The sequence below is a fragment of the Microcaecilia unicolor genome, chromosome 3 (assembly GCF_901765095.1).
Source record: "Microcaecilia unicolor chromosome 3, aMicUni1.1, whole genome shotgun sequence".
Taxonomy (NCBI): Eukaryota; Metazoa; Chordata; class Amphibia; order Gymnophiona; family Siphonopidae; genus Microcaecilia; species Microcaecilia unicolor.
The window spans coordinates 299,524,919-299,537,004 of NC_044033.1; the positions used below are offsets into that span (position 1 = coordinate 299,524,919).

A 12,086-nucleotide genomic window follows, 5' to 3' on the forward strand; every position below is an offset into this window, starting at 1 on the left:
GTTCAACAAAGATTTGCGCACTTCCTCAAACTGGGAGGACATCTCCATGGACAGCACACCTCAAGTGCTCCACCAGTAAGCTTTCCTCCCAGATAGCGCACCCAGTTTTTGAGGAATTTCATTGAGGTGGCAAATTTTTTTCAAAGGCAGTTAGATAGCCATCTATGTCACCTCTGGAAGTTGGGCCTGTTCCGGGCTGCAGCTTGGATATGAGCCATTTCTCTCTCTAGCTTCATTTTCTGCCGCTGGAATTCACACTGCTATTGCTCTTCCCTTTCCTCTAGCTGCTATCACTCTTCTCATTCCTCTCGCCACTGTCGCTCTAGCTTGTAGATCTGCCAGATCTCAGTTGGTGTGGCATCTGACCCTGCCAACTCGCAGGCCCCTGCCCATAAGGGGTCCGCTCTCCCCACAGGAGAACTCTGTGCAGGCCGGTCCTGCAGCTTCTCCCCACTGAGGTCATCCGGTTGCTCTTGTGTTAGGATAGGCATCTCCATGCGCCTGCTGGCCACTGCCAGTCGCCATTGCTAATCACTACCAAAAAAACCCCAAATTGAACAGGAAAGGGTCCCTGTTACTGCTGCACTTGTTCACTGTGCCTGGAGGTTACAGGTTAAAAAAAAAACCAAAAAAAAAACTCAATCATTCAGCGGATGGTGACCCTCACACCACACACTGAGCCTGAAAATCCCACCGAAAAAGACAGGTATGTCACGAAATGCCTAGCCACTCACCTGGGGTTACCCCGCGCCACTTTGAGGGTCTGTCTCCAGCACAGCTCAGGTCCACCTTCACGTGCCGCTTGTGCTCTACATTAGCACCCTTCTCCCACCAACTGGGTCACAACCGCCTTTGGGCGAGTCTCTCACTCTCAAATTATCCCCAGTGATTTCTAGGTTACTGGAGCCACACTCCCAGTGGTCCCACAGTTCCCAGAAAGCACTCAGACCCACCATACAAGTCACCAGGATTCTTTATCAGTCCAGAGGCAATAAACTAAATTACTTATTGTTTTAAAAATTGAACAATTAACAAAAATGTGAAATCAGCAGAATAACAGGTAACTGAAATATGGATCAACATTAACATTTGTATACTGTCTAAACAGTACCTGGGAAGATCAGGATATACAATTGCTCACAGAGCCTTAGTTCTCTTCTCCCGGGCTAAAACTGAAGGCAAAACCAGTACACTCTAAAGGAAATGAGCTCCTGGGCCAATCAGAGCCCAGTTAACAAAATTTAGGAGTATACTGCTGTTTATTTCCTGCTTGTGTTAAAAAGACGTTTCAGTTCCCTGTAACAGCTTTATAACAAAGAAACACCACCCGCTAGCCAAATAGGAAAAATACACCAGGACATAATTAAAACAGGAAAATATTCAATACATTTTATAGGCTTATCACACACTGTTTCTTCACAGTGTGCGATTCTAATTTATTTATATGTCCCGATTGACAGTTTTGCCTGACGCAGCCTTTTTGCAGGTTAAACACGGCCATGTCTGGCACCTTGAATAATAAACGCTTTTCTCTTCAATTTGTTAGTCTGCTCCACTTTGTCCATGGATTCAGTACGTGCAGATTGGTGCCTCTGACAGAATGGCCAGCTATGGAAAGAATAGAAGATACATAAGGCAGCACTAGAACTAAAGATACCAAGTGTGAAACACAACGGCACTTACCGGCTCCTTGCTTCCAGCCAGCTGCTCTCCCAAAATGAGATCTGCCCAGGAGAGGGAGTATAATTAGAGCCAGGAAGAGAGCTGGTAAACCAAGCTAAAGAAAAGGAGTCCATAAAAGATAGCTGCAATCCAGGCAAACTGACACAGATAAGATGGAGAATGTAACTCAGAGACCACACCAAAAAAAGAAAAGGTTCTCATTAACTAATGAACAAGCTTGAGCACCAGGAAATTATGTAGCCTCTTGAAGACCAGAAGCCTCTGTTAGAAACAGGAAGCAAAGGCTTGATCAGCAGCAAAACAAACTCTGGGAAAAAGACAGACTCAGATGCCAAGTTGGAGCTAAGCCCACAATGTCTGGATATCTGCCTTTTTTTTTTCTCCTTATGACTGCTAGTTAAGTTCTTCTTTGGGGGGGGGGGGGGGGGGGGGGGGGAAAGAGGAGGCAGACATCCTTCCCTGCACATAGAGGGGAAGGGGCAGAGGCACAACTCTAGATGTAAGGAAGGTAGTGAGGAGAGAGATTATCAGTCTTTTAGGGAAGGAAAGGGAGATGGGATTTCAAATACCACCTTTCTGCAGTTACAAAGTGGTTTACATATTATACACAGGTACTTATTTTGTACCTGGGCCAATGGAGATTTAACTGATTTGCACAGAGTCACAAGGAGATGCAGTGAAAAATAAGTAAACTTTAATCGTGTGATTTACCACAATAAATTTTATTTTTATCATGCAATTAAAAATTTCAAATTGAATTCTATTTATATGGTTGTTTTCTTCTTTTTTTTTTAAATATATATATTTTTAGACTCCCGAGGCAGGCACTATAGCCAAAACAATGCCATGTCAGGTCTTTTGAAGAATAAAGTTCTCTCAAACATCTTCTGTTTTCCTTGCCTACATTCAGCTTAGCAATATACTTTGCTGCTTTGTATTTGATCTTTCTGAAATCACACATTTCTTATGTTTTAGTATTCGACGTGGTTTTCACCCCTCTGGGTAGATACTGATACATTATATTCCGCTACAACCTTGAGGTTCAGTGCGGATTACACAATCAATAGTTCAGAGAAACCTGAAGAATCAATGATCAATTGAAAAAAGAAATTCGTCACATCAGCTACACATACGTATGTGAAATAAATTCTCAGATAACATTTCTAAAAGTATGCTTTTAACTTTTTCTAAAACCAGATTTTAAAAAATCTTTACTATTTTGGATTAAGTTATTATCCATTCTAAGTTATTATCCATCCATTTGCTTCGGTCTTCACCGAGGAAGATTTGGGAGTGATACTGGTGCCAGAATTGGTATTCGAAGCTGACGAGTTGGAGAAACTGAATGAAATCTCTTTAAACCTAGAGGATGTAATGGAGCAATTTGACAAATTTAAGAGTAGCAAATCTCCTGGACCGGATGGTATTCATCCCAGAGTACCGATAGAATTGAAAAATGAACTGGCGGAACTATTGTAATATGTAAATTATCTTTAAAATTAAGCGTGGTACCGGAAGATTGGAGGGTAGCCCATGTAACGCTGATATTTAAAAAAGGTTCCAGATGGGACCTGGGAAATTATAGGCTGGTGAGTCTGATGTCAGTGCTGGGCGAAATGGTAGAAAAGAACAAAATTACACAAAAAAAGGTTTGGACGGCTTCCTAAAGGAAAAGTCCATAGACCATTATTAAATTGACTTGGGAAAATCCACTGCTTATTTCTGGGATAAGCATCAAAATTTATTGAGCTTTTCTGGGATCTTGACAGGTATTTGTGACCGGGATTGGCCACTGTTGGAAACAGGATACTGGGCTTGATGGACCTTTCGTCTGTCCCAGTGTGGCGATACTTTTGTACTTAACCATCTGTTCAAATCATTTTTATCCATGTTGTGGTTTTGATTTTTAATTTAATTTGTTTTTAAGTATGACTTATATAATCTCATATATTGGTATTTGTTTCAGTGCCCTAATGCAGCTTTTGGGTGGAATATGTCGGGCTTTTTCATGAGCCATCCCTCATTGTGTGCAAAAAAATTATTTTTGAAGATTTTTGTTTGGGGTTCTTTTTGATCTGCAGTGTTTGCTGTTCTATTCCTCAGGAATTCTAGTCTGCCAAGTACTTACGCCCCACTTTTACAAAGCCACGCTAGCAGCTGCCAGTGTAGTAATGCAGAAACAGCTCATTCAAAGTAATGGATTGTGTCGCCATTACCGTGTGGCTTTGTAAAGGGGGGGGAGGGTAAATTTAACTGCAAGTATTAATATGTAATAACACACATGAATATGGAATAAAGTGTGCATGTGGAACATGCATTAACACAATGTACAGTAGTAAATCTAGCCCCAACTCAAGATTCCAAAACTCCACCAATCCTCCCCCCTCCACCCCCAAATACGGAAAAATAATGTATTACCAGATAATTTTCTTTCCTTTAGTCACAGCAGATGAACCCACAGACTTGTGGCTTATGACCATCTACTAGCAGGTGGAGGTAAGAGTACCAAGCTGAATTCTGCCAGATAGGATGGTATATGCTGCTTGGTCAGTCAGTATTTCTCTTAAAGGAATAAAGCAAACATTTCTTTTTCCTCACAGAATTGAGGCATAAACCTGTCAACTGGCAGAACTATGCATAGGCAACCACAGCAAGAAACCTAAGCACTGAAACTGACTGAATATGATAGTGTCAACCTTGAGAAACGGTGGGACTTTGGATTTGTCTGCTGTGACTAAAGGAAAGAAAATTATCAGGTAAGAATTTTTCCTTCCATGTCATCAGCAGCAGACTCCAAGAACTTGTTGGATGTAGCAAAGCAGTCCGTAAGTAGGGTGGGAACCAGAAACAGCCGTGGAAAGAACGGACACCCTGTATGCCTTAGACCTAGTTGAAACCATCAACCAGACAAGGTCTGTTAAACATGGGTCACAAGGGCCACATAGAGGACCTTCAAAGAAGAGAATGGAGAGGCACTCAGAAGACATACACCCAAGCAATAGGCACCCGACTCCAGTGAGTTATGGCTGCATTGGCCCAATTGGGGCCCACCAGTAGCAGAAGGGAGACCATATTCAGACATCCATTGGTTGCCTGAAGGTACCAGAAAGGCTCACAGAGACCACAATATAAAGCAGCAGAGGGAAACTCCCACAATAATTTTCCTCCTGTAGAATGGAGAGAACGGCTGATTAATGAACATGGAAAAGTGGAAACCACCACAACCAACAATGGCGGAACCGTGCTGAATCACCCTCAACTCCAAAACACAAATAAGATCTACACAGAACACTGTCAGGATTCCGAACGTGCAGAACTGGAAATCACGCTGACCATGAAGATGGAGCCAGTTTGAGCATAAAGGCATACAGGAGAATGTGGACTTAAGATGGAGAGGTTCCTGTCGTGTGATAGAGCTGCGCCCCAAGCAGAACCCTATATAAACATAGGATGAGCTGAAATATGATGTGCACAGAAAGGGCCGTGCTGTACTCCCCAGCTAGAACAGATTTCCCAACAAAGTGGGAAAGTCACAGATGACAAGGATGAGATCAGTTTGAGAATCAGATATGGAACAGCGAAGCTGTTGTGCATGATCAGAGATAGATGCACTTCGACCTCCATGAACGGCACAGTGCTTCTCATCTAGAGATGCAGCTATGCCCAAATCCAGAAACAGAGCTGCACCTCAGAGCCAAACAAGAAGTGCTCCATAATCGGAGATGGAACAACTACACATCCAGAGATGGCGCTTTGGACAACTCTAAAGATGAAGTTATCAGGCATAACTAGAAGGAAGAGATCCACTTCCTACAGTGAAACCCCCTCGCACTAAGTAGAGTTGGGCATACACACAAAGACGGAACTGTACTGGCGCTACACCCCATGAGCAGCAAAGGCGCCACTACTAGTCATTGGAAATGGAACTGTGTCCCTTCAAAAGAGCTGCGGCCACGAGGCACAGACGGTCAAGTTCAGAATCAGGACTAGGGCTGTGTTCCACTGTATAGTCAGAAAGGGTAGGCCAGACCAAGAAACAAGAATAGGAGATGCAGCTCAGACCCCAAGTGCCACAAAATTAGTTTCTAGAGGCAAGAGGAGAATAAATTTCTCAGATAAATTATGCAATCTACATAGCAGTTGCTGGTAGAGGCAATGGGATGGAGCACCCGGAGTAGTACTAGTTATTAAGTCGTAAGCTCTTCTGTATAGGGACCCCGATACATATAAGTAAGCATACTGAATAACCAGTCTGGGATAGAAAATGTACATTTTTATACAGCATATCTTAGCTTAATTTATATTGCTAAAGTAAGAGAGGAAACTCAGTACCATGGAAAATAGGATGCTGCTAGCTGAGCACCAGAAGTCAGGAAATAGACAATGCAGCTGTAGCTGTTCCAAGTGGCAGAAAGGAGCACAACGGGAAGGAGAAGGTGGGCTAGAGAGAGATCAATATACCTATAAATGAGCCCCCAGACCTAGGTTCATGGGAGCTGAGCGCACGCTTGAGGAGCTGAGCTTTTTCCTAGCTCTTACTTCTAATCTCTCTGTTTTGTTGCACTCTACTTGTTTCAGCTCCAGTTTGCTGAATTAAAGAAATAAAGCACATTGCTGTTGAAGTTGACAACTGGTTGTGAGAGTGATTTTCTGTGGTAAAGAAGGGGAAGAAGAGTTACTCCCCTTAGCTAGTGTCTAGGAAGTGCAGGCCTTTCCACAGAGACACCATACACAAAAAAGGAGGGGTTTGCTCCCCATTCAGACACGGAGCAGTTTCAACCGATAGAGGAAAGTGGGAACAGCATTCTGAGACACAACGGAACTGACACTAGGACCAGTGAAGCACAAGTGGACCACGCTAGATATGGTAAATGTGGCCACTGGGTATAGCCAGAACCATGCTCCACAGCCCGATACCAAGCACTGCAGCATGTGGAAAGGGGAAACTGTGCTGCACAGACAGTGATGGAGCCGTGTTCAACGTGTACCAATGGAAGCAGTTCAACAGCCACAGGAACTGCTGGAGGCCAACACATCTGGAGGTACTAACAGCGAAGGAGTGCCTATAGAAGCAAAAGCACAACCACACTGACTGCCCAGCTGAGAGAGGGCACTTAAGATAGCAGAAACCTAACAGTACGCAGTGGGGCCAGGCAGCCTACATAGCCCCCAAGAGGATGGTCCCAGAACAGCAGCCATAAGCCAATAACTGTTTTCTGCCGACACTGGAGGGGGGGGGGGGGGGGGGGGGGGGAGAAAAGGGGGGAGAAAAGGCTACAACCTGCCAGGCACCCAGGGGGGCATTTCACCCGGCACTTACTCCAAGCCACAAGGCTACAGCTTACCCAAAGGCTAATAGTGCACGTGCTAAATAATCTGAAGGGCAATTGTCCACACCAGAATGGCCCCAAGGTGGGCTAAAGGCATAGAAAGCTACAAGGTGGAAATGCCGCCATATGCTAAAGTCGAAAGTCCACAAATGCAGTTGGGAGCCAAAGGCTGACAATACCACAAGGGAATGAAAAACAGGTCAAACGGGAGTCTAAGGCTCCCAACACCACATGAGCTCGCCACCTTAGGGAGGCCATGCTGGGATGACCGAGGTGCCCCAAAGGCTGCTGCTGTAGCAACACACCACAGATGCTCCTGTGGACACAGGTTGCTAGCTGCCCCTGCATCAGGAGAGAAAAATGGCCATACCCCAGGAAGGAGGGAAAAAAAAAAAGTTCAAGCAACAGAGCTATAGCTACCAAAACAAGGAACATCACACTCCAGTACCTAGAGCAAACGCAGCAGAGGGCAGCAGATGCCCCTGCAAGTGCAGGCACAAGCTGAAGGCTGCCTATGCAGACAGGAAAGAGCAAGCCAGGCAACCATGAGGAGACATTACTCCTTTGCTTGAGGCGAGAAGGAAATACACTCCCCCCCAGGAAGAGAGGACAGCCCATACCAAAATAGCCCAAGTCTCAGAAAGAGAAGTGAGCTACAGACTGAAAACGCAGCCAGGAGGAGCAGCCTGGAGAATGTCGCCAACGAGAAACCAAGAGTGGCCTGGGAGCAGCAAGGTACAGGGTTCTTCTTTGTAGGAATTCACCATGAGAGAAGCCAAGACCTGAAACCAACAAGGCAGACAAAAACCCTTTGCCAAAGTAACTGGCATTATCCACACAATGGCCTGAAAGCTGTAAAGACAGAAAAGGAAGAAGATCAATCCATTATTGCAGCCTGCCAACTGCAGAGAGGTACTGTAAAAAAAAAAAAATGCAAACGCGCCAAAATTACTTCTGCCCCCGAAACACAGACAAACCTAGACACAGGCTGTTCTGCAGCTGCACTAAATGAACAGCACTAATCCAACAGAGGGGAAGAAAGTCCATACTCACAATTTTACCAGCCTTTCTGACTCCAATCAAGTGGCTGCATCCAGGAGCACATATACCACCCCCCCTTCTCTAGAATGCCACATAAGCAGAAACCTGCTCTCTTCCAGCATTATTATTGTTTTTTTTTCTCCAATGTTCTGTGAGGAGGAAGGAAGTGGCTGGGAGGGGAGGGGGGGGGGGGGGGGGGGGTGGGGGGAGGAGGGAGGGAGGGACCTGGCACCACCAGGTCTACCCCAAGTCAGGACCCTCTCTATTGGCTTAGACATCCCTAAGCTCAACTGAACCAGGGAACACAGAACCTGAGCCACAGAAGCAGGAGAAACCAGGAGCTTGTGAGAGACCATCCACTGCCTGCTGGAGATCGAGAATATTGACCGACCAAGGAGCATACCGTTCTACGTGACAGAGTATAGCTTGAAACTATTTCCACCTGCTGGTAGATGGTCATAACCAAGTCTCTTGATTTGTCTGCGACTGATGACAAGGAAATTCAGGGTTCTGGCCCATCTCTCCAGCAGATTACATAGAGGACTGGCCTACCTACTTTTACCAACAGAAAAGTAACTCATGGACAAAGGAATATCAAGTTAACTGTTTAGTTAAGACTAAAGTTGAGTTATAAAACCTATCAGTGATAAATACAAGAATTCATATAATATGTACAGAAAACTTATAAAATGTGTGAACATTAAAAAAAAAAAAAAAAAGACTTAAAAAGCTTTAATTCTCCTGTACACCAGTTTGTCATCTGAAATAATGGTAGAAATAATGCTGAAGTATGACAAGGAGAAATGAGATGAGTTTTATGGCTCTACTAGTGCACAAATGAAAAGCAGTTCACACTTACATGCCTGCTATGATCTTAGGCACACAAAAACTGAAGATCCAGGAAGGCCCATTCCCAACAGCAAAAACACATCACATATGTAAAAATAAAACATTTCTAAACTGGAGTCATGGGGGATATTAATCACTGTTTTATGACCACATTAAAAAAAACCCTAAATTAAAAAAAAAACAGTCCTCCTGTACATAGTACCTTTCTTCTCTTACAGTTTTGCTGTACTAAATGCATGATACATTAAATGAAGTGTTACTCTAAAAATAAAGCTGAATGACTTATATCAAGGCAAATTATGGGGAGAGATGAAGCAGTCCAGCAGTACAAATCACACAGTATCTTGTAAGTGAAAGGCAAAGAATCAGTCCTGCAGATCGTGTCACTTTAACACTGGAGATGCAAAGAAGTTGCCTGGTCGTGTAATGCTGGTAACCGATTTGCTTTTGCTTCCAAACCTGATTTAAAAAAAAAAAAAAAAAAAAAAAAAAAAAGAGTTAAAGAATGTTTAGCCATATTTCTATGCTGCCTTTCTGCACACATCTAAATGGCTCACAAATGTTACATTCCTTCCAATAGCATGGCAATAATCATCCTCCCATGGACAAACAACACGAGATCCATAATTGACAAGCTTGGTCTCTTTACAGAAGGTTGAGACAACACTGTCTCCAATAATACTTACTTAGGAGTTGTCTTGCCGAGGGTAGATCTGACCTTTTGGGATAAGGAGCTAGTTGAAGGAGTCTTTGTTATATGGTGCTCTGGTGTGGTCAGGGGCCCCAACATGCTTAGTGCTACAAAGTATGAAAAATTAGTCTCATTAGATCAGAACTATGTAAAGCCTACAACAAAACAAATCTCTAGAACTTTCTGATGGGCTAAGGGAGGTACAGCGAATGATACATACCTGTAGCAGGTGTTCTCCGAGGACAGCAGGCTGATTGTTCTCACAACTGGGTTGACGTCCACGGCAGCCCCCACCAACCGGAACAAAACTTCGCGGGCGGTCCCGCACGCAGAGCACGCCCACCGCGCATGCGCGGCCGTCTTCCCGCCCGTGCGCGACCGTTCCCGCTCAGTTGAATGACAAGCAAATTAATGAGTAAAACGCAACTCCAAGGGGAGGAGGCAGGGTAGGTGAGAACAATCAGCCTGCTGTCCTCGGAGAACACCTGCTACAGGTATGTATCATTCGCTTTCTCCGAGGACAAGCAGGCTGCTTGTTCTCACGGCTGGGGTATCCCTAGCTCTCAGGCTCACTCAAAACAAGAACCCAGGTCAACTGAACCTCGCAACGGCAAGGGTATAACAGAAATTGACCTATGAAGAACAACTAACTGAGAGTGCAGCCTGACCAGAATAAACTCGTGTCCTGGAGGGTGGAGTTGGATTTAAACCCCAAACAGATTCTGCAGCACCGACCGCCCGAACCGACTGTCGCGTCGGGTATCCTGCTGGAGGCAGTAATGAGATGTGAATGTGTGGACAGATGAAGTCAGCCACTATTGAAGAGATTTGCAAAGCTGCGACGTGGTCAAGTGGGCCACCGACGCTGCCATGGCTCTGACACTATGAGCCGTGACATGACCCTCAAGAGTCAGCCCAGCCTGGGCGTAAGTGAAGGAAATGCAATCTGCTAGCCAATTGGAGATGGTGCGTTTCCCAACAGCGACCCCTTTCCTATTGGGATCGAAGGAAATAAACAAGTGGGCGGACTGTCTGTGGGGCTGTGTCCGCTCCAGATAGAAGGCCAAAGCTCGCTTGCAGTCCAATGTGTGCAACTGACGTTCAGCAGGGCGGGTATGTGGTCTGGGAAAGAATGTTGGCAAGACAATTGACTGGTTAAGATGGAACTCCGACACCACCTTTGGCAGAAACTTGGGGTGAGTGCGGAGTACTACCCTATTATGATGAAATTTTGTGTAAGGAGCATGAGCTACCAGGGCTTGAAGCTCACTGACTCTACGAGCTGAAGTAACTGCCACCAAGAAAATGACCTTCCAGGTCAAGTACTTCAGATGGCAGGAATTCAGTGGCTCAAAAGGAGGTTTCATCAGCTGGGTGAGGACTACGTTGAGATCCCATGACACTGCAGGAGGCTTGACAGGGGGCCTTGACAAGAGCAAGCCTCTCATAAATCGGACGACTAAAGGCTCTCCAGAGATGGCTTTACCCTCTACACGATGATGGTAAGCACTAATCCCACTAAGGTGATTCCTTACTGAGTTGGTCTTGAGGCCAGACTCTGATAAGTGCAGAAGGTATTCAAGCAGGTTCTGTGTAGGACAAGAACGAGGTTCTAGGGCCTTGCTCTCACACCAAACGACAAACCTCCTCCACTTGAAAAAGTAACTCTTTTTAGTGGAATCCTTCCTAGAGGCAAGCAAGACGCGGGAGACACCCTCCGACAGACCCAACGAAGCAAAGTCTACACCCTCAACATCCAGGCCGTGAGAGCCAGAGACTGAAGGTTGGGGTGCAGAAGCGCTCCGTCGTTCTGCGAAATGAGAGTCGGAAAACACTCCAATCTCCACGGTTCTTCGGAGGACAACTCCAGAAGTAGAGGGAACCAGATCTGACGGGGCCAAAAAGGCGCTATCAGAATCATGGTGCCGTGGTCTTGCTTGAGTTCAGTAAAGTCTTCCCCCCAAAGGTATGGTAGGATAAGCATACAGGAGGCCGGTTCTCCAATGGAGGAGAAAGGCATCAGACGCTAGTCTGCCGTGTGCCTGTAGTCTGGAACAGAACAGAGGCAGCTTGTGGTTGGTCTGAGAGGCGAAAAGGTCCACCGAGGGAGTGCCCCACTCTCGGAAGATCTTGCGTACCACTCTGGAATGGAGCAACCACTCGTGCGGTTGCATGACTCTGCTCAGTCTGTCGGCCAGACTGTTGTTTACACCTGCCAGGTATGTGGCTTGAAGAAGCATGCCGAACTGGCAGGCCCAACGCCACAGCCCGACGGCTTCCTGACACAGGGGGCGAGATCCGGTGCCCCCCTGCTTGTTGATGTAATACATTGCAACCTGATTGTCTGTGCGAATTTGGATAATTTGACAGGACAGCCGATCTCTGAAGGCCTTCAGTGCGTTCCAGACCGCTCGGAGCTCCAGGAGGTTGACCTGCAGATCCTGTTCCTGGAGGGACCACAGTTCCTGGGTGTGAAGCCCATAGACATGAGC

The 12,086-nt window shown here is 45.7% G+C and overlaps 1 protein-coding gene across 1 annotated transcript in view; it reads right to left on the reverse strand.

Annotated features, from left to right (window-relative positions):
* Positions 1–8,697: 8,697 nt before the first annotated feature.
* Positions 8,698–12,086, reverse strand: part of RACGAP1 (Rac GTPase activating protein 1) — a 219,477-nt gene continuing 216,088 nt past the window's right edge. Inside the window, 2 exon segments of the mRNA XM_030198223.1 lie at positions 8,698–9,362; positions 9,590–9,701. Coding sequence (XP_030054083.1) covers positions 9,287–9,362; positions 9,590–9,701 — 188 coding nt within the window. The 3' untranslated portion in view covers positions 8,698–9,286.